Source organism: Toxorhynchites rutilus, chromosome 3, assembly GCF_029784135.1.
Source record: "Toxorhynchites rutilus septentrionalis strain SRP chromosome 3, ASM2978413v1, whole genome shotgun sequence".
Lineage (NCBI taxonomy): Eukaryota > Metazoa > Arthropoda > Insecta > Diptera > Culicidae > Toxorhynchites > Toxorhynchites rutilus.
In genome coordinates, this window is record NC_073746.1 from 257,876,346 (window position 1) to 257,899,604 (window position 23,259).

At 38.2% G+C, this 23,259-nt stretch overlaps 1 protein-coding gene and 7 non-coding genes across 8 annotated transcripts; 3 read left to right on the top strand and 5 right to left on the bottom strand.

Annotated features, from left to right (window-relative positions):
* Nucleotides 1-3,858: 3,858 nt before the first annotated feature.
* Nucleotides 3,859-3,940, bottom strand: Trnas-gcu (transfer RNA serine (anticodon GCU)). The gene has a single exon. It is a non-coding gene; the product is annotated as a tRNA-Ser (tRNA).
* A 539-nt stretch (nucleotides 3,941-4,479) lies between these two features.
* Trnag-gcc (transfer RNA glycine (anticodon GCC)) lies at nucleotides 4,480-4,550 on the bottom strand. Its single transcript has one exon. It is a non-coding gene; the product is annotated as a tRNA-Gly (tRNA).
* Nucleotides 4,551-5,111: 561 nt separating this feature from the next.
* Trnaf-gaa (transfer RNA phenylalanine (anticodon GAA)) lies at nucleotides 5,112-5,184 on the top strand. The gene has a single exon. It is a non-coding gene; the product is annotated as a tRNA-Phe (tRNA).
* A 3,271-nt stretch (nucleotides 5,185-8,455) lies between these two features.
* Nucleotides 8,456-8,526, top strand: Trnag-gcc (transfer RNA glycine (anticodon GCC)). Its single transcript has one exon. It is a non-coding gene; the product is annotated as a tRNA-Gly (tRNA).
* Nucleotides 8,527-9,045: 519 nt separating this feature from the next.
* Trnaf-gaa (transfer RNA phenylalanine (anticodon GAA)) lies at nucleotides 9,046-9,118 on the bottom strand. The gene has a single exon. It is a non-coding gene; the product is annotated as a tRNA-Phe (tRNA).
* A 1,137-nt stretch (nucleotides 9,119-10,255) lies between these two features.
* On the top strand, nucleotides 10,256-10,328 carry Trnaf-gaa (transfer RNA phenylalanine (anticodon GAA)). The gene has a single exon. It is a non-coding gene; the product is annotated as a tRNA-Phe (tRNA).
* A 1,941-nt stretch (nucleotides 10,329-12,269) lies between these two features.
* Trnaf-gaa (transfer RNA phenylalanine (anticodon GAA)) lies at nucleotides 12,270-12,342 on the bottom strand. Its single transcript has one exon. It is a non-coding gene; the product is annotated as a tRNA-Phe (tRNA).
* Nucleotides 12,343-17,094: 4,752 nt separating this feature from the next.
* On the bottom strand, nucleotides 17,095-19,506 carry LOC129774158 (uncharacterized). The gene has a single exon (XM_055777853.1). The coding sequence runs from the start codon at nucleotides 19,504-19,506 to the stop codon at nucleotides 17,095-17,097; it is 2,412 nt and encodes an 803-aa protein (XP_055633828.1).
* Between the last annotated feature and the right edge of the window lie 3,753 nt (nucleotides 19,507-23,259).

Below are 23,259 nucleotides of genomic sequence, written 5' to 3' on the forward strand. Positions count from 1 at the left end.
TCTTTATGACCAAAAAGGACAATTTGCGTCATCAGTTCATCATTTTGTCTCTAGCCTTACCTTTGAGAAGGGCCTAAACAAAAAAAACACTTAAACACTTACCCAATTTTCTCAAAAAAGGTGTTTTAAAAAAAAACATTTATATATATATATATATATATATATATATATATATATATATATATATAATATATATTCCAGCGGACAACTAATGAAGTTTATTGCACAGTGTTTGGTACAACAGAGAAATAATGACAAAATAAATTAATTTTCAAAAAGAAGTTTAATTTTTGAAAATTGTAGAAATGTTTCTTATTATTATTTTTAGACCCGATTTTATGAAAGTAGGCATAATTTGCAGTCAAAAAGGTATGCGGCAAAATTTTACTAAATGCTACCGTTTCTGAAATACAGTGATTTTAAAATAAAGTTTACTAAAAATCCTCAACTTTTGATCGTTTTCGAATGTTTTTCGAGTCTTTTCAACCTAGAAGTAAATTTTCCTAAGAGAGTAGATAATTTTCGAATGCAATGCTTGAATGAATTAAGTGATGTGGTTACTTATAAGGTTGTGTAACGAAACATACATTCTACCAAATCCTATTATTTCAGAGTCCTCTACTCATCAAGTTATTATTTTCGATCTGAACATATTTCATTATCTTAAATCGATTTAACTATATTTCACGAATTGATTGCTTTTTTTCGTGATTTTATTTTTTCATAGACATAACATTTTTTTGTCCACTATTTTTTCCATATTGATGCATTTTGCAATAAATAATATTTGTTATGCGCTACAACATCCAAAACAATACAATCTTCAAGAGATTGTTTTTTGAGAAAATTCTTCTAGAAAATAAAATAAAATAAGATTTGTTATGGTGTCTTTTTTTACACAACCTTATACCGTAAAAATTAACCACATCACTTAATTCATTCAAGCGTTTAATTCGAAAATTATGTACTCTTTTAGAAAAAAATACTTCTAGATTAAAAAAAAAGGCTCTAAATAACTTCAAAAACGATCAAAAGTTGATTTTCAGTAAATTTTATTTTAAAATCACTGTATCTCTGAAACGGCATTATTTACCAAAATTTTGTCGCAAATTATGCGTATAAAATCAGGTCTAAAAACAATTAGGATAAATGATCTTGGTTTGTTCGATTTGAGGTGTTTTTACGCTACTAGTAAATGCAAATCGATTTTTCTTCATGAAAACCACACATAATCAATACGAGTTTGGGTTTGTTGAAAAGCTTCAAGTCTCCAGTTGCTAATACTACTATGAGGTGTTGAAATTATTCAAGTTTTTATGTTTTTTAACGATTTTCTTCAAAGAGGAATTATGATCATGGTTTGCCCAAAAAATGATCATGGTTTGTCCGGTTTTGGAAATCACCATTTTTGAATGAAAACATTCGAATTCACAAGTAGAAGTTGCATTTATCATTGCTTGAGTTTATTGTCATCATATTGATCCATTCATAATTTAGGCTTTCTTCAGATTATTGCCTTTTCTTGGGGAATATTCCCTCAACACACTCAACCCAGAGAAACTTTATTTCTGTTACCCGCGAAGGACACCAAACTGCAGCGCGCCAAGCGGTTGCCATAGAAATCATGTGGACAAATTAACATAATTGAATTGGACAACTCATGATCAGAATTGAGTTCATCAAAATGCGTTAATTTAATGGTTTAGCTATGTAAATCTGATACAAATGATGTGCAAGCATGATGTTTATAATATTTGTAAGTGTTATAATCCAGAAAAGGTCTGAATACGTGCGTAATATTCATCTGGTGATCGATTAAAAGTTAGCTCAAATGAGGGGCGCATTGACACAAATAGAAGGTGTATTTTATAATCCTTTAAAACATGTGATTCCGTAAAAATATACTATAAACCTACTGGAAATCGTGAAAAAGACAATTTTATTTATATGTTTTGAAACATTCGAATACCTTATTTGACACAGGAGCGCTGAATTAGAGCATTCAAAAAAGTGGGCAAACCATGATCATATTTTCGACTGGACAAACCAAAATCATTTACCTTATAAGAAACATTTAAACAATTTCAAAAATCCAACTTCTTTTTAAAAATTATAATGTTTTGTCCATTGTTACTCCATTTTGGTGCACTGTGCAATAAACTTCATTAGTTGTTCGCTGCAATATTTGATACACAGTAGAACTTATCCGCGGAAAATTCTGGCAACGGATGACAAAAATCCCGGATAACGCAATAGAGGACTAAAAATGAAGTGCAAACGCAATAGAAAGATATTTCAGCATGTGTTATCAATCACTCAACTATCCATCTGTAAGGTCGTGCATACCTGAGGACAAAGAATGTGAAAGCCATGACCAAAACAAAAGATCAAGAGCTGACAAATTTTAGATAGTTCTATAGAATTACTATAGAACTCGCACCAGCGGATAATCCATACCGCGGATCAAAATAAATGCGTACCGCGGATCATTCGCTCGCAGATAATCTGGGTTCTACTGTATATATATATATAAAAGTCAAAAACACGTTTTTTGAGAAAATTGAGTTTTGAGTGTTATTTTCGAAATAAAATTTAAAAAAAAAAATTGTTTTTTTCAACAGTGCATATTTTCTCCATATAGCCCCAATAGTAACCCAAAACATTTCGGAAGACACCCAATTAATCGGACCAACCGTTCTGAGTTATATTTTTTTGAAAATTTCCAAGCAATTTTTATCTAGGCCATTCTCAAAAATAAGGCTATAGTCAAAATGGTATACCGATGATGCAAATTCTCCTTTTTGGTCATAGAAAATGCGTCTGCAAAGTTTCGGCCAAATAAAAGAAATATATAAAAATAAAATTCATGAATAAAACGCCTGTTCGTGTAGGTCAAGGAAAACACACTTTTCTTCCGATAGTCGTGATTTATTCAATAATCAGCTTCAAACTAAAAATACCTGAATTAGTTTTACAAAATATGGAATAAGAATAACACTTACATTACAGTGTGCCTGTATATCTTATACAATGGACACGCGTTGAATATAACCCTAACGGTAACAGTGGTTCGCTGAGTAATTATAGAAAATATAATATACTTCAAGAATAAATCAATTCATTATTCTAACCAGCACTAGTACTAGTCCCTCTTTTGGTGTACAAACCTAAGTGTACTTGACTTTTAGTGAGAAAACAAACTATTTATAATAGTAATCAAAGGGAAATTCAATAAATTTAATAGAACACGTTCTTCTCTTCTGAGCACTTGCTAAACCTTCTATTGTTCATTGGAGTTTGACGGTATGTATCTGCTTGGCGTTGTTGGTAGACGTGCTTCTAGTTGTAGATAGGGTCGTCAGTAAAAGTGCCCCTGCAGCAACAACGCCATTTGCGGAGGTATAGCTCAATATAAAAAAAATAAAAAAAAATAAATATATATATATATATATATATATATATATATATATATATATATATATATATATATATATTTGTATAAGAATGAATTGAATTTTTTTCCTGTGTTATTATAGTGGCTTTCAACACTTTTGGCTGGTTCGTCATTGTAACTTCCAATTTTGGAAGAATGTCGGGAATGAGAATTGAACCCATGACCCCTTAGCGTGAAAGGTATGGATATTGCCACTACGCCAGATCACTTTTTTCAGATTGTGTAACGGAAACTATTTTTCAAAGCTACTGGTGAAGTTTAGTACGAATTTTATATGTTTTTTCTTATTGTGCGGGCCCTATCCCTCGCACAAAAACAGGTTTTCCTGTACATTGAATAGTTGACAGGAGAGCCCACCTCTCTCAAAAAACAGTGAAAAGATATCGCGATGGCAAAATAGTTCCCGACGAGGATGGGATTCGAACCCACGCGTGCAGAGCACATTGGATTAGCAGTCCAACGCCTTAACCTCTCGGCCACCTCGTCTTCTTCTATGGTTTTGATTTGTATAAAACACCCAAACATTTAAAGCGCTTTCATGGAGTAAAAATAAATGCTGGAATATGCTAGCAAAGATTAAAATTTTAGTAAGACTACTCCAGATGTTCCATGTTTTTACAAAAATCTAGTATTTTTTTTTATTTTATTTCGTAAACTCATCCGTTGTCGACGAAACTGTGCACAAAACATAGCTAAGGTTTACTTCGAAGTGATAATGGTATGCGAGAAATGGGTCTCGTCGCTACGTTAGGTTATCGTTATGTGAGAAGAACACAAAAAGCATAGAAATATAGCAATGCTTAAAAATTCCGCCAATATCAACTATTTACGGACGGCGGAAACTTATGTATAGCACATCAAACAAATCTTTGAGACATCACGATTCATTAATATGGAAATCATCAAAATCCGTTCACAGCAAAAAGAGTTAATAGTGCTAAAATTATTTCATAAAAACGTGACAACATGTCCTCTTACGTAAAACTCTTGAAGATAGATGTCGCGCCTTACGTCAAAAAAGATTTTGCATCGGCCGGGAATCGAACCCGGGCCGCCCGCGTGGCAGGCGAGCATTCTACCACTGAACCACCGATGCGCGCTGAAAACCTGTTGACCTATCACAAACGACAATGGGGACTATCACATAATTTACAAAGTTCTTACAAGTTTCATTTTTTCGTATAATATACCTACATCTCATGAAGAGGGTAGATTTTCTTTCAGAACATGATTACGCAAATAAACATGGATGCAAGTACTCAACCTCTTGCTTCGACAATTCTTGCTTAACCCGGTTATACCCGATCCAACCCCACCTCGCTCATTGGACTTCTTTCACTCGCGTCTCCAACGGATCCGACGCGAACATTAACATTCTTGCAACATGTCCCACCCATCGTCTTCACGAATACCTGAATGCTGGATTCGCCGTAGAATTCAGTTGGTTCATGGTGCATCCTCCATCTCCGTGCTCCATTTTCCTGTAAACCACTAAAACGATTGTTCCGAACACACCACGTTCGAAAACACTTGAGGTTGCGAGTGTTCTTCCAGAACTTTTCATGCAGTGTCCCCGTAGAGCACTATCTTCTGAATTTGTTCTTCGTACATGAGTTTGGCAGCCCCTTCCGATGCCACAATACGTTTACATGTATTAGCCGAAATAGCTCAGTTGGGAGAGCGTTAGACTGAAGATCTAAATGTCCACGGTTCAATCCCGGGTTTCGGCATTAAAAAAATATTTTATTTATAGGATATGAATCACAATTTTCATAAACTTTTCCAGAAGATTCAAAATTTGAAAATCCTAAAGTTAGATCTTAGTTTTGATAAAGGCTGTTGGCTGCTCGCAGGCTGGAGCGAGATTACACCCAAACCTCCTACTAGCGCTAGCTCCTAGAGCTGAAAATATTTCAATTTTGGCAGAAATAATGCATTTTCGTTTGCTGGAGGGTCAAATGCGCAAATAATGAGCTGTTTTAAAAGCTTAAAAAAGGTTTGTATGTATGTGAGCAGAAATCTCTTTCTTTTTCCTTTTTTCACTTCATTTGGGATCGTGCCAAAAAAATCCATACGACGTCAATGGGGATCAAACCAGGCCGACAGGAATGCAAAGCAATTTCACACGACCACGCTATGCTTACAGCTACTAGTGCTGTTGTATAAAAGTGTGATAATATCACACCTCATCATGAAATGAAGTTGGAAAATGTTTTCTAAGAGGAAAAAGAAGAACATAAACGAGAATAGATATCTTTCTCTGTCTGGGTCGTGTATTTGGCAAACTATAAGGAAAACTTTTATATGCTTTCATTTCAACGTGTCTCCTGTTTCTCTCGCTCATATTGGCGCATATTGGCTCTAGCATATATATCATACAAATTATATACACGTATTGGGGAGTAGAGCATTTTCTGTTATTTTTCGGCTCATTTAATGTAATGAATCGGGATGTCATAACATGTGCTAAAAATTAACTTTGGGTGTAGAATGGAAATCGTAATTGAAATCTCTTTTCTACAGAGGTTAAGTATCGAATATGTATCTTCTGCTTTTCTGCTTCTGCTTTTAGACTGAAGATCTCAATGTCACCTGTTCAATCCCGGGTTTCGGCATTAAAAAAATAATTCTTTTATATATAGGATATGAATCACAATTTTCATGAACTTTTCCAAAAGATTCTGTGAAAAAAAAACAAATTTAAAAAGTTATAGGAGGTTGTGTCCAATATACGACCGCATTGTTGACGTAGAACTACGCTGTTATTTTATATAAGTCGCTTATTTATACCTTCGGATATTATTTATAATGCTGTGAAATTTTAAAAACAACTGCTTAGTAGAATAATCTCTGAAATAGTTTTTTCATTGTAGAATCAGTTGACGATAATTGATTGATGAATCATTCTTGCCCTCGCAAAACAATATATTAGCTGATCGTATGTTGCAATTTATTTCATGTCAATGCATTGAAAACTTACCTCGAACGTTATTCCGGTGGCCTTTTTCGCGACTGACATAGACTCGGCTACAGTCGATTATATACATGTTGCACCAGCATCATTATTCCACATCTCATAACTTCATTAATATATCTTTGGCACCGCATGGAAACAACAACAATGACAACACTTGCAAGTACCAAATATCCTGCTACATGTTGTTTAGTATTGCCTCAAAGGAATCGCACCTCTAGGCATCATTCGTACAACGTAAACCAAGCGCCAAGCAAGCGTTCGCCATAGCATGCATACAGAGCCATACATTGGTGGCTTGAAACTACTAGGAATATAAACACTTCTCATCATTTTGCGCTATTCTCAAAAGAAACTCTTCTATTAATATTACTGGCCTCGAAAAAAGTTGCATTACTCTCTCATCCTCGAGAGAAGCGCAGTTGTCACCCTTAGTGGAGGAAGTTTTGCTACTGGCAAGCGAAACCTAATCACATACAAAATTCCAGAAGGATATTTACTTTCTTGGTGACTAAACAAGCGAAATAAACTCTGTTTGCTAATAACAACCTCGAAAACAGTAGCAATGCCAGTATGTATGACAATATTAGTATGGTCAATATTAGCGCAAATGCAATCCTAGTTGAAGGCAGTTTTGCGACTGGCACGTGAACCCAAATAACTTATAACATTCCAGTAAGACATTCAAGATGCTTGGTATTCCCCAAAAAAAATTTCTGGCGCACAACCTTTACGCCTGCTTTGCCATAACGTCAGTTTAATGCATTGATGCATTCTCGAAGGCACCAACGAAGCCCTTATGATGACGGAAAACAAACAATGTTAGCTGCTTGGAAAAAGGCTTAATTATGCCACACAGCTTGTACTCTGCTGTAACAATTCGCATCGATGGAATTCGCTGATGAGTTTGTCAAGAGCGACCGCCTTCACCACCAGCGGGGGGATCTTGATTTTGGTTGCTGCCTGAGTAACGGCTCTTCTTCTTGCTCATCACACACTACGCGAAGCGTCCAATTTATGACGCGGAAAGAAAAACACATGATACGAATAACGCGAAAAACGAACAGAAAAACCGAACGACGATATCCAAGTTGGATTACCACTGGTGAGGTCCAATCTTAGATCGAAGCGCAGCGAAAGCGAAGTGAACTGGATTGCTCAACAGTCCGATGCCGAATGAAGGTTTGCCTCAGCGAGATCCACTATTTATACTCTAGGCATGTATTCCCTTTCATTCTTCTACTTTTCCTTTGTTCACGGAGACTTCAAATCCTACGATTTCCCCTCCGTTGGTCGCCGATAAGTTGCTCGTTATTGACAGCTGTGTTCGGGAAAGCACACAAATGAACAGAACAAATGTATGGGAAAATGGAAACGCTTAAAGTTTTCATGAATTTTAATCATTTACAAACCAGGGGATTTTAATGTATAGTATATTAAACAAATCTTAAGGAATTTCCGATTCGTTTAGTATGTAAATCGCTAAAATCCGTTCGCGGCAAAAATAGTTATTAACGTTAACTTTATTTCATAAAAACGTGACCTGTTTTCTGATTTGGCACCCTTAATGAAAGACGTAGTTCTACGTCAAACAATTAAAGTTAGATCTTAGCCTTAATAAAGGCTGTTAACTGTTCACAGGCTGGAGCGGGATTAGAATGGAAATCGTAATTGAAATCTCTTTTCTAGAGAGTATTATATAGTTTCTGTGTGTCAGGGCAAGATCTGCACTGAGCATGTTTTGTGCATATCCTGAGAATGCATTCCGAAGCAAACCATTTTGAGCGTTCAATTCGCACAGTAGCAACCGACTGTTTTTTTTTTTTGCTACAAAGGCGCCATTAAGGAAATATGAAAATATCATACAGAACATATCATTGTCTCTCATATGTGTGTACAGTGGCGTCGATAAGTAGAGTTGCTCATGAGTTACCCACAATTGGAGCAATTCATGCTTTTTTTCGCTCTTTGCTCGATCTCAAATATCGAAAATTAACCGCTTGGAACATAAATAAATAGGATAATAAGCATCGGTGGTTCAGTGGTAGAATGCTCGCCTGCCACGCGGGCGGCCCGGGTTCGATTCCCGGCCGATGCAATGGTCTTTTTTATACAATGAAAAATGGATAGTTTGTTACATATTCGTATTAACTTTCCAAAGACAAAAGAGACAGGTAAACGGTTTTCAAGCCATTTTAAATTTTTGTTAACTCTCCTGCACTCGCGCGTTGGTATTAATTTGAAGAAAAAGATATAGTTGAACGAAAAAATCCAGAAAATATTTTTTTTCAACGTCATTCAGTTTTAATAGTAAAATGCGCAAGTATAGGAGGGTTAAAATAAGGGTTGATATATTATTATACAAAATTTTATGATTTCAATCTTACTCGTGTAGAGAAGTTATCATTGCATTTTGAATAATGTATCAATATTCAGAAGAACTTTTTACGAATTTGTCATAAACATATATTTTAGCGCCTAAATCATTAACTTCGTTAAAATTATTTCATAACCCGGGATGATGGCTTGAATAGAACATTATATAATAAATTCGGTGGTCAACTTGAACTGAGGGCGATCGAAATTTGATAACAAAAAACTAAAATCACAAACAATTTGCCGAAACCCGGGATTGAACCGGGGACATTTAGATCTTCAGTCTAACGCTCTCCCAACTGAGCTATTTCGGCGAATGGATAAGTTTAGTGAAATTTCACGCTCAATTAGTCGGAAAACAGCCGATTCTAACCCAATTTTCACCGCTAGAAGTCGCATGAATTAAAAGTTTTCACTATCACATGACAAATTTTGAAAGTGACTGATTTTTAGGAGTGTATCATTAACTCTTTATTCAAAAAATCATAGCTCGAAAGCCAACTATATGATTAAAACATAATGTAACATTAAATGGAAACGAACTCATTAAAAAATATTCATTTTCTGTACTGTCTCAACAATTTAAATCAATAACAAAAGTTTGCAGCTCCCAGAACTAAGTAACTCTCTTATTTTCAGAAGGATACTGCCGTAATTACCTAATATAAGACAGCTAGTGGTGCATGGACAATCTCGTGAAAATGTATATATTAAATCCTGAAAAACTTTATATTAAAACCTATATAAATATTACCATCCTTAACCTAACCGAGATAAAATATATCGAGATGTAAAAAAAACAATTGTTCTTCAAATTTTTACACATTTTCGTTGGACTACGAAATCAGTTCAGTTCGCTAGTTTATCATCTCGGATATTATTTCATTAAATTTTTCAATGATATTTTTTCTGATATTTCAATACATTCTAGAACAATATAGGAAATGATATACTAGGGAACTGAACAAAATGAAAATTTTTCCATCATTCCAAAATTTTCCATCATTTTTACAATAACTTCAATCAACTTTTGGCAACGCATAAAAACAATGACAATATGTGCTTTTGGTGCAAAAATACACGATATAAAAACCAACGTTTTGTATTTGTATTTCATCGAATTCCATCGTTGTATTTGAAGTTGCGAATAAAATCACACCGCAATTTCATTCACATCGCACTATCGACCCTCCGAATGGCTTTCGCTCAATCAAAAATGATGCGTTTAATATCACCATGCTAACTGCTCGCTGGATGGATCGAGGCTATGTGGTAGAAATCACTCCGCTTTTACGCACTGGTCCGTGTCAAAAATTTCCCATCGGAGCGTAAATTGCAATACTTACTCTCTCTCACAGTGCCTTCACAGAGTTATTTTATCTCCCGTTCCTCTGCCTTGGTCCACAATAATCCTAATCGTACAAAAGGTGTAAATGCTCCTCTGTCAGTCAGCCGAAATAGCTCAGTTGGGAGAGCGTTAGACTGAAGATCTAAATGTCCCCGGTTCAATCCCGGGTTTCGGCAAATTGTTTGTGATATTAATCTTTTGTTATCAAACTTCGATCGTCCTCAGTTCAAATTGACCGAGTTTATTCTACAATGTTCTGCTCAACCCATTGTAAAATAATTCTAAACAAAGTTAATGATTTATTTAAGGACCTGAAAAATATGTTACTGACAAATTCGAAGAAAGTTCTTCTAAAATATTGACACATTATTCGATAACTTCTCTGCACAAGTAAGATAAATGCCGATTGATATAAAATTTGTATGATAATATATCAACCTTTATTTTAATCAAAATATAAAATGGCTTGAGAACCGTTTGCCTATCTCTTTAACGCGGAAAATTAACATGAATTTGAAACAAACTAAATAATTCTCAATGTGGAAAGACAATTGCATCGGCCGGGAATCGAACCCGCTTATAAGCCTATCCATATTTTTATTCCAAGCGCTGAAAATTCTATGTTTGAGACCCAGCAAAGTATACGAATGGCTCCAATTGTGGGTAGCTCATGAGCAATCGACACCATTATACACACATTTGAAAGAAGACAATTAAACTTAAGGTGTGTGCAAAAAGAAAAAAAAATGAAAAAATGAAACCCAACCTCCGTATCAAAGTGATTTCAATTACGATTTCTATTCTAGTCTCGCTCCAGCCTGCGAGCAGCCAACAGCCTTTCTTAAAGCTAAAATCTAACTTTAAAATTTTCTAAAATTCAAGGCACTCGTGTTCCGATAAGAAACTGTCGAAATACAGCGTGTTATGATATATCTGAGCAAATATTTTGAGGGGGTCATATTTGATGAAAAAATTGTTTTATGTCTACGGTCAAATCTCAGCTACGACAAAGTTATAGAACTTTTCTTAGGACCAAACTGTTTTCCTTAAGCTGACTCTGATTCAAAAAATACGCTACTTAGAACGATTCTGTCGCTTTCATTTGAAAGATGACAAAATTTGGTATAAATTTAGTTGTAAAATATCACAATTAATGTAATTGAATTCCAACAAAGTCAGGGATACTCTAACTATTCTGGGCAAGAGATCCTTTCTCCAGAATGAAGTGAAAATTCAATCTTATTCACACAAAAAACCAATTCAAAAACATTGCGGTTTATTAGGTGAGTAAACTTGACATAATTTTCTCATTAATGAATAGACATAAAATTCAGTAAATATCAAGTGTAATTGATAATTATTAATACAAATTACAACAATAATACTTCTTACTAAAATATTAGTCATTTTTATAACAAGTTGACGTAATATAAATAACCTATTCAGCATCTTGAAAATTTCAAATCAGTACTTGTGTTAATGAATAGGGGTCGGTTTTTAGACCTGGTCACCCACCAAAATCAGTTTTCGTATATGTCGACACCTGGGAAATCAAAATCGACCCAAAGGGGTCGAAATTGACTACTTTGAGAAACCCTGATCTAAGAAACATAAAAGTTAGTGTTTTCATGGGTTCTCATTATTTTTCTTTCAAAAATACATATTTGGGTTACATGATTGTTTTGGCCACCAAATTAAAGCCCATCACACCACTCTCTGTAGTGTAGTGTCAAAGAACGAATTGCAGAGCGCTTCAATGGCTGAATCAATGTATCCCCTTCCAAAAAAAAAATCGGAAGACGATTTCGTTTTATTCACGCCAAAAAATATGTGGCTGCGTATTTCAATATGCAAAATTTTGAGCGCGGAAAATGAATAAAATTTTGCTAGTTCGAATACCAATATCATTGAAGCGGTAAGCAGCATGGGCGACTCAGTAATAAGGTAGAACACGAGCGACTAGGGTTCAGTTCCTACCCGATCCTATCCGACATAAATATACTTTTTTTTTTTAAGAGTTCTATCATCATCAAAAATTGGGTCAAATTTGGGGAACTTTTTTTAAACCTGTGTACTATTATACACTTAGCTTGGGACGTAAAAGAAAACTTAGATTCTGCCGAAACCCGGGATTGAACCGGGGACATTTAGATCTTCAGTCTAACGCTCTCCCAACTGAGCTATTTCGGCGTGTGAACGACAGTTTTATGGAATCTATATATATATATAAAAATGGAGTGATGTCTGTCTGTCTGTCTGTCTGATTCTTATAGACTCGGAAACTACTGAACCGATCGACATGAAAATTAGTATGTAGGGGTTTTTGGGGCCGGGGAAGGTTTTCGTGATATTTTGAGACCCCTCCCCCTCTCTAAGGGGGGGCTGCCATACAAATGAAACACAAATTTCTGCATTACTCGGAAATTAACCAAGCAAACGAAACCAAAGTTGGCATGTGAAAGTTTTAGGATGCAATAAATGTTTCTATGATGGTTAGACAGTTCTTCCCCCACTCAAAGGGGGGGCTGCCATACAAATGAAACACAAATGTCTGCATTACTCGAGAATTAATCAAGCAAATGAAACCAAATTTGGCATGTGGAGGTTTTATGATGCAATAAATGTTTCTATGGTGATAAGATACTCCTTCCCCCTCTCTTAGAGGGGGCTGCCATACAAATGAAACACAATTTTTTGCATTACTCGGAAATTAATCAATCAAACGAAACCAAAGTTGACATGTGAAAGTTTTAGGGTGCAATAAATGTTTCTATGATGGTTAGACAGTCCTTCCCCCACTCAAAGGGGGGGGGGGCTGCCATACAAATGAAACACAAATTTCTGCATTACTGGAGAATTAATCAACCAAATTAAACCAAATTAGGCATATGGAAACTTTAGGGTGCAATGAATGTTTCTATGGTGGTTAGATACCCCTCCCCCCTCTCTTAGGGGTGGCTGCCATACAAATAAAATTCAAATTTCTGCATTACTCGAGAATTAATCAAGTAAATGGGCGGGACGAAGTTTGCCGGGTTAGCTAGTTAATAATAAATTTTATGCGTGCTGCGACAGTACTTCATGGATTAATTTTTTTACCATTTGTATATGGAAATATAGAATTTTCCAATAGGAGTGATGTTATCTATATAAATAAAAATGTAAGGCAAAATCTGTTGGTAAGCGGAATACCCGAAGAAGGGATGGTCCGATTTTAGCCTCCTGTGTTTTGTTGTATTCGTCGCTTCCCGTAGATCAATATAGTGGAGAGAAAAATCGGAAAATTTTCAGAATTTTCAGGATTTTCAGACGGAATAACGCATTCCCTATATCTTCTATCTATATAAACAAAAATGAAAGGCCAAATGTGTTGGTGTGACCTAAACCCGAGGAAGGAATGGTCCGATTTTAGCTTTTTTTGGTTTGTATATATTCTCTTCCAAATGCTTGAAGAATCTTAAAGGAGAATTGTGTCTGAAAATAATTTTATATTATAAGGACGAATTTTTGTATAAGTACTAGACAATTTATAGTAAAAGGAAATTGTAAAGGGTCAAAGGGTAATCAATCAATGAAGAGTTCAGTGATTGGACTCACTAACGTTCACTTAGTAAGAAAACGTGGATGTTTGAAAGTATTCAAATCAAAAAATCTATTTTGGGCGGGACGAAGTTCGTCGGGACAGCTAGTTTCAAATAGAAATATAACACAGAAATGTCAAGGAGTTTAAAGTTTAAGGATGTACTAAACATGTACAACACTCTGGAAGGTCGAAAAATAAAGGATTTTCGTCATTTTTTCCGGATATTGAATCGAAATTGGATGTCGTGACATTTTGGTGATTGGTTAAGGTATGATTTTGATAATTTTGCTGTTGGCAACCGGGCGCGTGGATGTTCTCTCTAAAACTGGTGGTACGTTTTTCTCAGAATCTAGTGGACCGATCTGGCTGATTTTTTTTTCAGCATGTAAAAATGAATTACTTTAATTGTTAAGGCTGATTTAGACGATGCCAATCAGCACTCTAGTTGAAGTATCCAGTGAACAGAGAACAGACACTCTGTTCAAGTTACTTGTACCAGTATCGAACAAGTAATTGGCCTCTAACTTGAACAGAGTGTCTGTTCTCTATTCACTGGATACTTCAACTAGAGCGCTGACTGGCATCGTCTAAATCAGCCTTTACGTAGAGGTTTTAGAAAATTAAAAAAAAAAGCCAAAATAACGACAAATCTTCATTTATTTGTGGAAAATTTGAAAATTTTTCAACCGTTGTGGAAGCGTCAAATTATTCAAGACAAAAAGGTGGACTTAACTGAAAATAAATGAGTGCCAATTTCAGATTTACAGAATGCTGAACGCTATGAGTAATCAAAATCTCATCATCCCTATTGAGAAGTGCCATATAAACGTTGACGTATAAGTGAACATTTAATCTATATATAGATTTATATACTGTTCGAAATAGTAAAACTAATGCTTGGCCAACACCAAAGGAATGTTTTGAAGACAGAGATCCTCCGAAAACTGTAAAATTTAGAATTGTAAAATACGATAAAATCTTCATACTGTGTAAATTAGCGAATAGTCTTGTTTTTAATAAACAACAAGTCGTTATCAGTACTTGAAAAGGTATATTATAAATCATGCTGTTTTTGTCAAATCAAACAATTCAAATCACTTGGCTCCTGGAACAATGTTTAGCTTTAGCCTTCGTAGTGCTGTGGTGTGGACTTGAATTCCATTGGGTTCTACCCGCACAGGTTCGAATCCTGTCTACAGCGAAGTTTTAGTTTTTACCCTGAGGTGAGTGACAGGAAATTGATTTTTGATACACCCAGTTGTTTGAGACTATCTCCACAGGAACATGTATATTGAACCTTGCTTCCTGTTGCGAAAACTACCGTAGCGAATCAATTTTCGATTAGCACCTCTTGTGAGCACGTGCCAACTTGGAATACAGGTAGTGACAAACCGTATATAATTCGAACTTCACAACATGAATCCCGTGAGGTGTTGCTATGGCTGCTTATCGTTACGATACCAGCAGGGGTTCTTCAAATTGAAACACATTAAGAAAATCAAACAGAAGGGAGAAATTAAACAAGTTAACTTTCATCACTATCACGCAACAAGAAGACCTTCATAAAAATACTGACGAAGTAAGGGCACAATTGGTTTCTTTATGATTGATTTACCGATAATTATAATAACTCAGCCTCTTAAACCACGGAGCGTGGGGTGGAGATCTCCGAGGCAATTGTTCTCCACATCGTTTAATTAACCATTTCTTTCTTATATGGCCGCCCATTCAATAGATCGCGGCTAATTTCGAGAGGGGGAAACGTTGGTAGTTATACACTCGACTAAAAGAGTTCTACTGGCGTCGTCATAATTCTAGCTGTTGTCTGATCTAATTTGTGGACATACACATAAAACAAACGGCATACGCCGGATGTCTTGAAAATTTATAATTCTTTAATCACGTGTTTCCTGGCCTCAGTTCGAACTTATGCATGATGTTTTTTGTCTATTTCTTGTTCACTTCTGTGTGAATTGTATTCCATCGCTGTCTTCAACTGCAAAAAGCACACAACAAAAACCCTCCAAACAAAACTATACTTCAGGGTGTCCTTCAGATCTAAGCGTTGTTAAATCATGCTCCAAATCCTGCCTGAAAACGTAATGTGAACTGGGATTTTGCATTTTGTCTATCCTGATGCTCTCTCTGCAGGCTTCCACTGTAGAAGCCGAAGTACGATTTGCATCGAATAATATCAACAAAATGAGATTGAAAGCTAAAATGTTCATTGTTGGTATAAACGTATGTACAATTAACATTGTTGGCTAAATTATTTGAAACAGTTCCTTCTCTCCCTCACGCAAAGTCGTAAACGCTTGGGCCAATCATCAATCGCTTTCCCTGAAGACATACAACACGATTCCCGGAATCAAAATTCTCGTAATATTGGAGGAAATAATTACTTTGTAAAGTGTTAATATTTAAGAATGCCGACTTACGTAGATTCAGTTGCATGTAAAACGGAATAATGTCTAGTAGATATAAAAAGCGTTTTGTTGCTGGCTATGTTATTCATTTTTTGTGACCAAATTTCTAATCTGTATTTAAAAATGTCAAAAACATATTTTTTTCATTACAGGTCGCAATTATTTATAGATATGATCGATAATATACAATTTTAGACTCAATTATATATAGTAAAAATATTATTTTTATATATTTCAAATGAATTATTTTGGGAAGAAGATGAAAATTCCAACGTTAATGTAAAATTCAATTGGTTATTTTTGGAATAGTGAAAAAACGTATTTCTTGAAGATTCAAACTGAAAGTTCATCAAGAAGTGTTCGAAATGATTTTTCAATGAAAAAAAAATCTCTCTGTAACTCTCTATGAATGGTCTGAACCAGCACAAAGCACATTTCACAAAGAACACACATTATGCAAGTTCCGGTGATTCGAACTTTAAATAGTCATCGTTATTGACCACGTCCGACCACGTCCTTACAGTCACCAGTGAAGGGAAGGAACATTAGTATTGTTGTTTGAACTTTTCTTTCTGAGTTCCTTGAAGCTACTCGTTTCTTTTCAGGTGAGATTAGCTCAAAGCTGGAAGGTTTATTTTAATATTGAGTACAAAATTCAGGTTATATCAATAAATTACTCACAATTAGTCTCATTCATAGATCATACATTCTCTATCAGTTTCCAAATTAAATATAAATTTTAGTTGATTTTGTCTGAAATCAGCTGTAAGTTTAGTATGTCTAATAATCAGGAAATATAATTTAATTCACCTCAAAGATTCGAATTCACGCTTTTCATCAAATGATAACAATTCTATTTTTTGATTTCTTGCTCTTATCTATTGACAATTCTCCCATACGTTATCTACGTCTACCTATTCTGCCGTATTTACTTTATGGCTGTACAAGGGGTCTTTGAGCGGAATGTTTCACCGCAACATCCTCCCCCTCGTGAAGCTCGGAGCATGATTCGAGGTCACCATCTCTGCCAATCTCTTCTTCGACTGCATCGCCTTCATGGCCTCCTGCCTCAACACCATCTTCTCCATGAACAATGAGAACTGCGAGTTTACAGACGGGCCTCTGCATGATTCCGCCAGATGTCTCCACGTCTGCTCGCCGTACCACTCCATCTTTCCCTGGATATGTGCGGATTACACGACCTCGGATCCACTGATTGCGAACTCTTTCGTCTACTATCAAAACCAGTGCATTCTCTTTGACTGTTGGGGCGTCTTGGAACCATTTAGTCCTCCGCGAGATTACTGGCAAATATTCCATTATCCATCGACGCCAGAACTGGTCCAGCATATGTTGAATCATGTTCCAGCTCTCTCCCACGGCTTTCTTGGCATCCACCGGATCTTTCACCAGTTGTCGGAATCCGCTAGAGTTGAGTAGCAGAAAATGATTCGGTGTCAGCGACTCTTTTTCTCTATTATCCAGCGGTAGATATGTTAATGGCCGTGAGTTGACCATATGTTCTGCTTCACTCAACAATGTCATGAATGACTCGTCGTCCAATTTCCGTAACGTAGGCATTTCTCCTAGCGCTGTTTTCACTGATCGTACCATACGTTCCCAACATCCTCCCATGTGGGGAGCAGCAGGGGGATTGAACCGCCATTTGGTGTTCGCATCAGTGAAGGTGCTACTCATCGTGATGCTGATTTCCCGTATCTGGCTTTCTAGCTCTCTGCTTGCGCCAACAAAATTCGTTCCGTTGTCCGTATATATTTCTTGCGGCGCTCCTCTGCGAGCGATAAACCGCCGTATAGCCTTCTTGCACGAATCCGTTGTCAAACTGTAGACTAGCTCCAGATGTATTGCGCGAACTGTCAGGCAAGTAAAGACCGCAACCCAGCGCTTGACTGAGGCTCGTCCGACCGTTACGAAGTAGGGGCCAAAATAGTCGATTCCTACAAACGTGAACGGTCGTAGGAACGGCGTTAAACGGCATAATAAATGTGGACCCATTTTTGGCGATTCTGGTTTGGTTTTATACACACGGCACCATTGGCACCGATATTCTGCAGCTCGTACTTGAGTTCTGAGCTGAGGAATGCGGAATCTCTGCCGAACTTCGTTGACAATGGTTTCGTTATTGCCGTGACGAAATTTGCGGTGGTACCAATCTAGCAATAAATTGGTTACCGGATGCTTGCGCGGCAGAATTATAGGGTATCTTGTGTCGTATGTCAAGTAGTCTGCAGTCGAGATGCGGCTGTCCATCCGAAGAATTCCGTATTCATCGAGTAATGGAGACAGAGTAGCTATCGAACTGCTTCTCTCTAGTGCCTTCTGCTTTTCTGGTCCCACACGTGCATTTTGATTCAGTGTGGCTATTTCGTCCGGATAGCTCTCTGATTGTGCTAGTCGCCACAGGCTTCGTTCTGCTCTTAGCAACTCTTCACTGGTGACATTAACCTCACCATTCTTCGGCTGTTTTTCGATACGTTGCAACAGCTTTCCAACGAACCGGTACACATACGCCATGCTCCGCAACAACCGCTCATATTTCGAGAATCGTGACACGTCTACTAACGGCACTGATATGAAGTGACTGCAGACATATGCCGCACGCAGCTCTTCTTCGGCTCTACTCGCCGTCGTGACTTTGTTCGTCGGCCAATCATTCTCCTCCTGGTATATAAAGGCGGGTCCACACATCCATCTGCTGTCAGGTTTGCAGTTCGGACCTTTACCCCACTTCGTAGCTTCATCGGCAACGTTTATCTTTGATCCCAGCCATCGCCATTCATCGGTTTTTGACAGAGATAGAATTTCGTTGACTCTGAATGCTACGTATTGTCGATATCGTCGAGTATCCGACGTGATCCACGAGATTACGGTGCTGGAGTCGCTCCAGAAGTACGTACTTTTGACCCGTACCGAATGACCATCCTCGATCGTTTTGCGCAAGCGAGCTCCGATCACCGCTGCTTGCAACTCCAACCGAGGAACTGACGTCAACTGTAGTGGAGCTACCTTCGTCTTGGAGGAAACCAGCGCGCATCGTATTTGTCCTTGATCTCGAACACGGAAGTACGCTGCTGCAGAGTAAGCTTGTTCACTGCCGTCCACAAATATGTGGAGCTCCAAATCGTCGTAACAGGCAGGATCATACCCCGGGAAGTAGCACCGGGTAATCCGAACATTATCGAGTTCTTTTAGAACTTGCAGCCACTGCTTCCAACGTACGAACAGGTCCTCGGGTATGCGATCGTCCCAGTCCAGCCTTGCTCTCCAAACGTCCTGAAGAAGGATCTTACCCTGGATCACTAGTGTGCGTTTCTTAAATATCATATTATTAGGGAATCACCCAGCGTAGCTGTATCAATGCAAGAACGTCTTACCTCGAGCTCGTTGAAGGTGCAAAGTGAAGTCGAGGGCCAACGGTTGCTAAGCAACGGTTTATGCGGTGTCGGACTTTTACCCCGCCGTTATGTCGACACAGTTAACCGTACGCCTGCGGTGATTAATGTTTAGGACAACATATGTACATATCGGTGGGACTTTTATTGGGCATCGCACATCTTCCCTCTACTCACAAAAAAAAATGAGAACAGAAGCGAAACTTGTATATGTTGCTACAAGTGATCGTTTTCGTTTGTACAAAATGTTAGATGCAAAATATTTCTGAAAATAAAATTCTATGTTCGATTAAAGGATCCTCAATATATGGCGGCTCGATGTATTTCGCCCTGATTTTTTTTTATCGGGTACCCACTTTTGTCATGTTGTTTTTGCACTGGGAGCGATACCGAAGAATGCTGCTGTCCATTCCCCTCTATGGAATAGATGCGAAATGGCATGCAAAAAGGGATGATCGGATGATAACAAAAAAAATTGACGTTTCGACGAATAACCAAAGAATTTCAGAAGGTAAATAAACAACACAGAAGAATCATTAAGTGGAAGTTCATTCCTCAATGGCTGTTCTCGCATCAGTGTTGTGAAAATTACCGTTAGACGGGATAAACAGACACAATAACCCGATACCTGCCTATTCTGAGTACGACGAATTAAATCCGGCGTTTGTGTTTCCCAGTATAGACATAACTAGAGAAATATAAATTTATTTATTTTTGGTAGGAGTTCCGTAGTTCTAGTCGGTGTCTATTGAGTGAACGAAATCTTCTAAATACGCTGGAGCTTTTCTTTCACGAACTTCCCGCGAGGGTGATTCTGATTGCTTTGGATGATTATCGAGAAGATTCTTGACCAGTGGTGCTTCAGGTTTTCGCCATTCCGAAAAATCACTGCGGACATCCCGTTCCGCTGAAACGCAGAGTTTCCTCGACTACAAGCAATTTATGAACATCTCGACATAATGCTGAAGTCACTTCTCTTAAATTTTCATTACAATGCGGACATCCCGTTCCGCCACAACTCTACGGATATCCCATTCCGTCAAATTTATGCGGACATCCCGTTCCGCTGTAATACAAAGGCCATTTTGACCTTTCTATCTTCCGCGGACATCCCGTTCCGCTACAACACTTTTACTTTTTTGTTGATAGGAAAAAAAATTACATAACCTCGATCTAATTTTTTAAACTATTTTTCGAGCGTCTGGCTGATTCCCTTTTTACAATGATTAATTTACTGAAACCTTGATAATAATTTATCAGGTTACAAGATTTTAGATGTTGCTGTATTAAGCAACTCCTGGCAGGATCGCCATTGTGCGTTTCTTAAATATCATATTATTAGGGAATCACCCAGCGTAGCTGTATCAATGCAAGAACGTCTTACCTCGAGCTCGTTGAAGGTGCAAAGTGAAGTCGAGGGCCAACGGTTGCTAAGCAACGGTTTATGCGGTGTCGGACTTTTACCCCGCCGTTATGTCGACACAGTTAACCGTACGCCTGCGGTGATTAATGTTTAGGACAACATATGTACATATCGGTGGGACTTTTATTGGGCATCGCACAACTAGTGAGCCTATCAACCCCAGGGGATCGTAGATTTTCATGACGAAGCTCAGCATCGTCCTTTTCGTTGGCACGAAGTTGCTGCCTACTAGCGATTTCAGCTCATCTTGCGCATTAATCGTAAAGAAGAAAAAATCTTCACTAGTAACCCAGGATGAACCTAGAACACGTTCCAAACCACTATGACTATTCATCGATAGGTCCTTCACTGCAGCCGGGCTCACTTCTCCGACAGCTTTTAGAACCGAGAATCGGTTTGAAACTCAGTTGCGAATATGGAAGCCTGCTTTCCGGTGAACTTCCGCCACTTCCAGAGCCAGTTCAATCGCCTCTTCCTCTGTATCGACACTGTCCAAGTAATCGTCGACGTAGTGTTTCTTCTTGATTGCCGCCGCTGCTTTTGGATACTCTACTTCATGTTCTGCTGCATTCAGGTTCTTGACGTACTGGGCCTGCGCTGGAGAACAGGAAGCCCCGAAGATTGCCACATCAGAGACCATCGTAACAATAGGTTCAGCCGGCGAGTTACGGAACAGAAATAAAAGCGCACTCCGGTCCTCGAATCTAATTCCTAGCTGCAGGAACATTTCCTGGACATCACCAGAAAAAAGCCACTTCACGTTCACGGAACTTGTACATAACAGAAAGTTGAGGAGTCAGCAAATCAGGGCCTTTCAGCAACACCGAGTTTAATGAGATCCCATCAACCTTAGCAGCTGCGTCCCAAATCACCCTTATTTTTCCAGGCTTATTGGGATTTACGACTACTCCAAGAGGAAGGTACCATATACGGTTTGGATCGAAAGCAGCCATTTCCGATTCTGTTACGGCGTGGATATAGCCTTTGGCCACAAACTCTGCGATTTGTTTTCGTACGCCTTCGTAAAGAGCTGGATCCTTCTCAAGACGCTTCTCGGGACATTTCAGTCGACGTTCAGCCATTGACCTGCTATCTGGGAAAACGATTGAGTCTTGTTTCCACAGGAGCCCAGTCTCGAACCTTCCGCTTGGCGTCCTCACCGTCGTTTCTTTGAGAATCCGACGAGCTCTCTGATCATCACTTCCTTCCAAATTTGGTGCTACCGAAACTCCTAAGCTTTCTACAGAGAAGAATTCACGCACGTAGTCGTGCAGATCAACCTCCGCTACTTCTGCGCACATGTGCATCTGCCGATGTTGGAATTGAATATCTCCCCCTCGTAGGCTTCCGCAGATTACCCATCCGACACGAGGTTTTTGCAGCGATGGGCTCTTGTTCCTCTCCTTCACGAAGCTTTAATGCTGCTAGAGATGAGAGTTGTTTAACCCGATTAGCAGTCCGGGTGTGGCCCTTTGGAAACTTTTGACTGGTAGGTGCCGGAGATGCTTGAACTGCTCTTTCATTTTATCGAAATCCATCGATTGCTCCGGTAACCCCAAGTTTTCGACTGTGTATACCTCCGTGACGTTGTACCGCTTTCTGGAACCAAGTCCCGAAATTTCTAGTTTTGGTAAGTGTGTGCTTACAATCTTTTTGTTGATCCCGCTGGTCCACTGAATACACAAGGACTGTGGCTTTCCTCCAGTTCCAAGTTTGTCTGCTATTCCCTTCTCTATCAAGGTAACCGATGATCCATCATCCAAAAAGGCGTAGGTATTAACGGAACCATTTTTACCGTACAACGTTACCGGCAATATTTTGAATAAAGTTTTGGACACAGGCTGTCTGTGAATGGTGACGGTAGCGTTGGTGGTTGCCCCGGATTGTTCGGGGGCAGGCTCATAATGTAGAAGTTTGTGATGTCGTTTCTGACATCCGTTGATGCCGCAAGCTTCACCTTCACATGGCCATCGAATATGTGACACGAGACATCTGCGACACAGCTTGTTCTCTTTCACCACCTTCCAGCGCTCGTCCAATGATAGATTCTTGAACGATGGACAGCTAGCAACGATATGATCTCCAGCTTTACACGCTGAACAGCGTTTATCTCCATCGCCTTCTTTTCCCCTGCTGTTCGCCGGTAACTCCTTACGTAAACCTTTCGGTTGATTACTGGATACTCCATCACTTTTCCGGTCGTATGCAGCATGCGCGTTGATGTACGCCTTTCCCTTCTGTTTCGTTTTCTCGTCTTTCGGA

Bases quoted from the DNA above. Each gene is read 5' to 3' on its own strand.
- LOC129774158 (XM_055777853.1), bottom strand. From the start codon at position 19,506: ATGATATTTAAGAAACGCACACTAGTGATCCAGGGTAAGATCCTTCTT.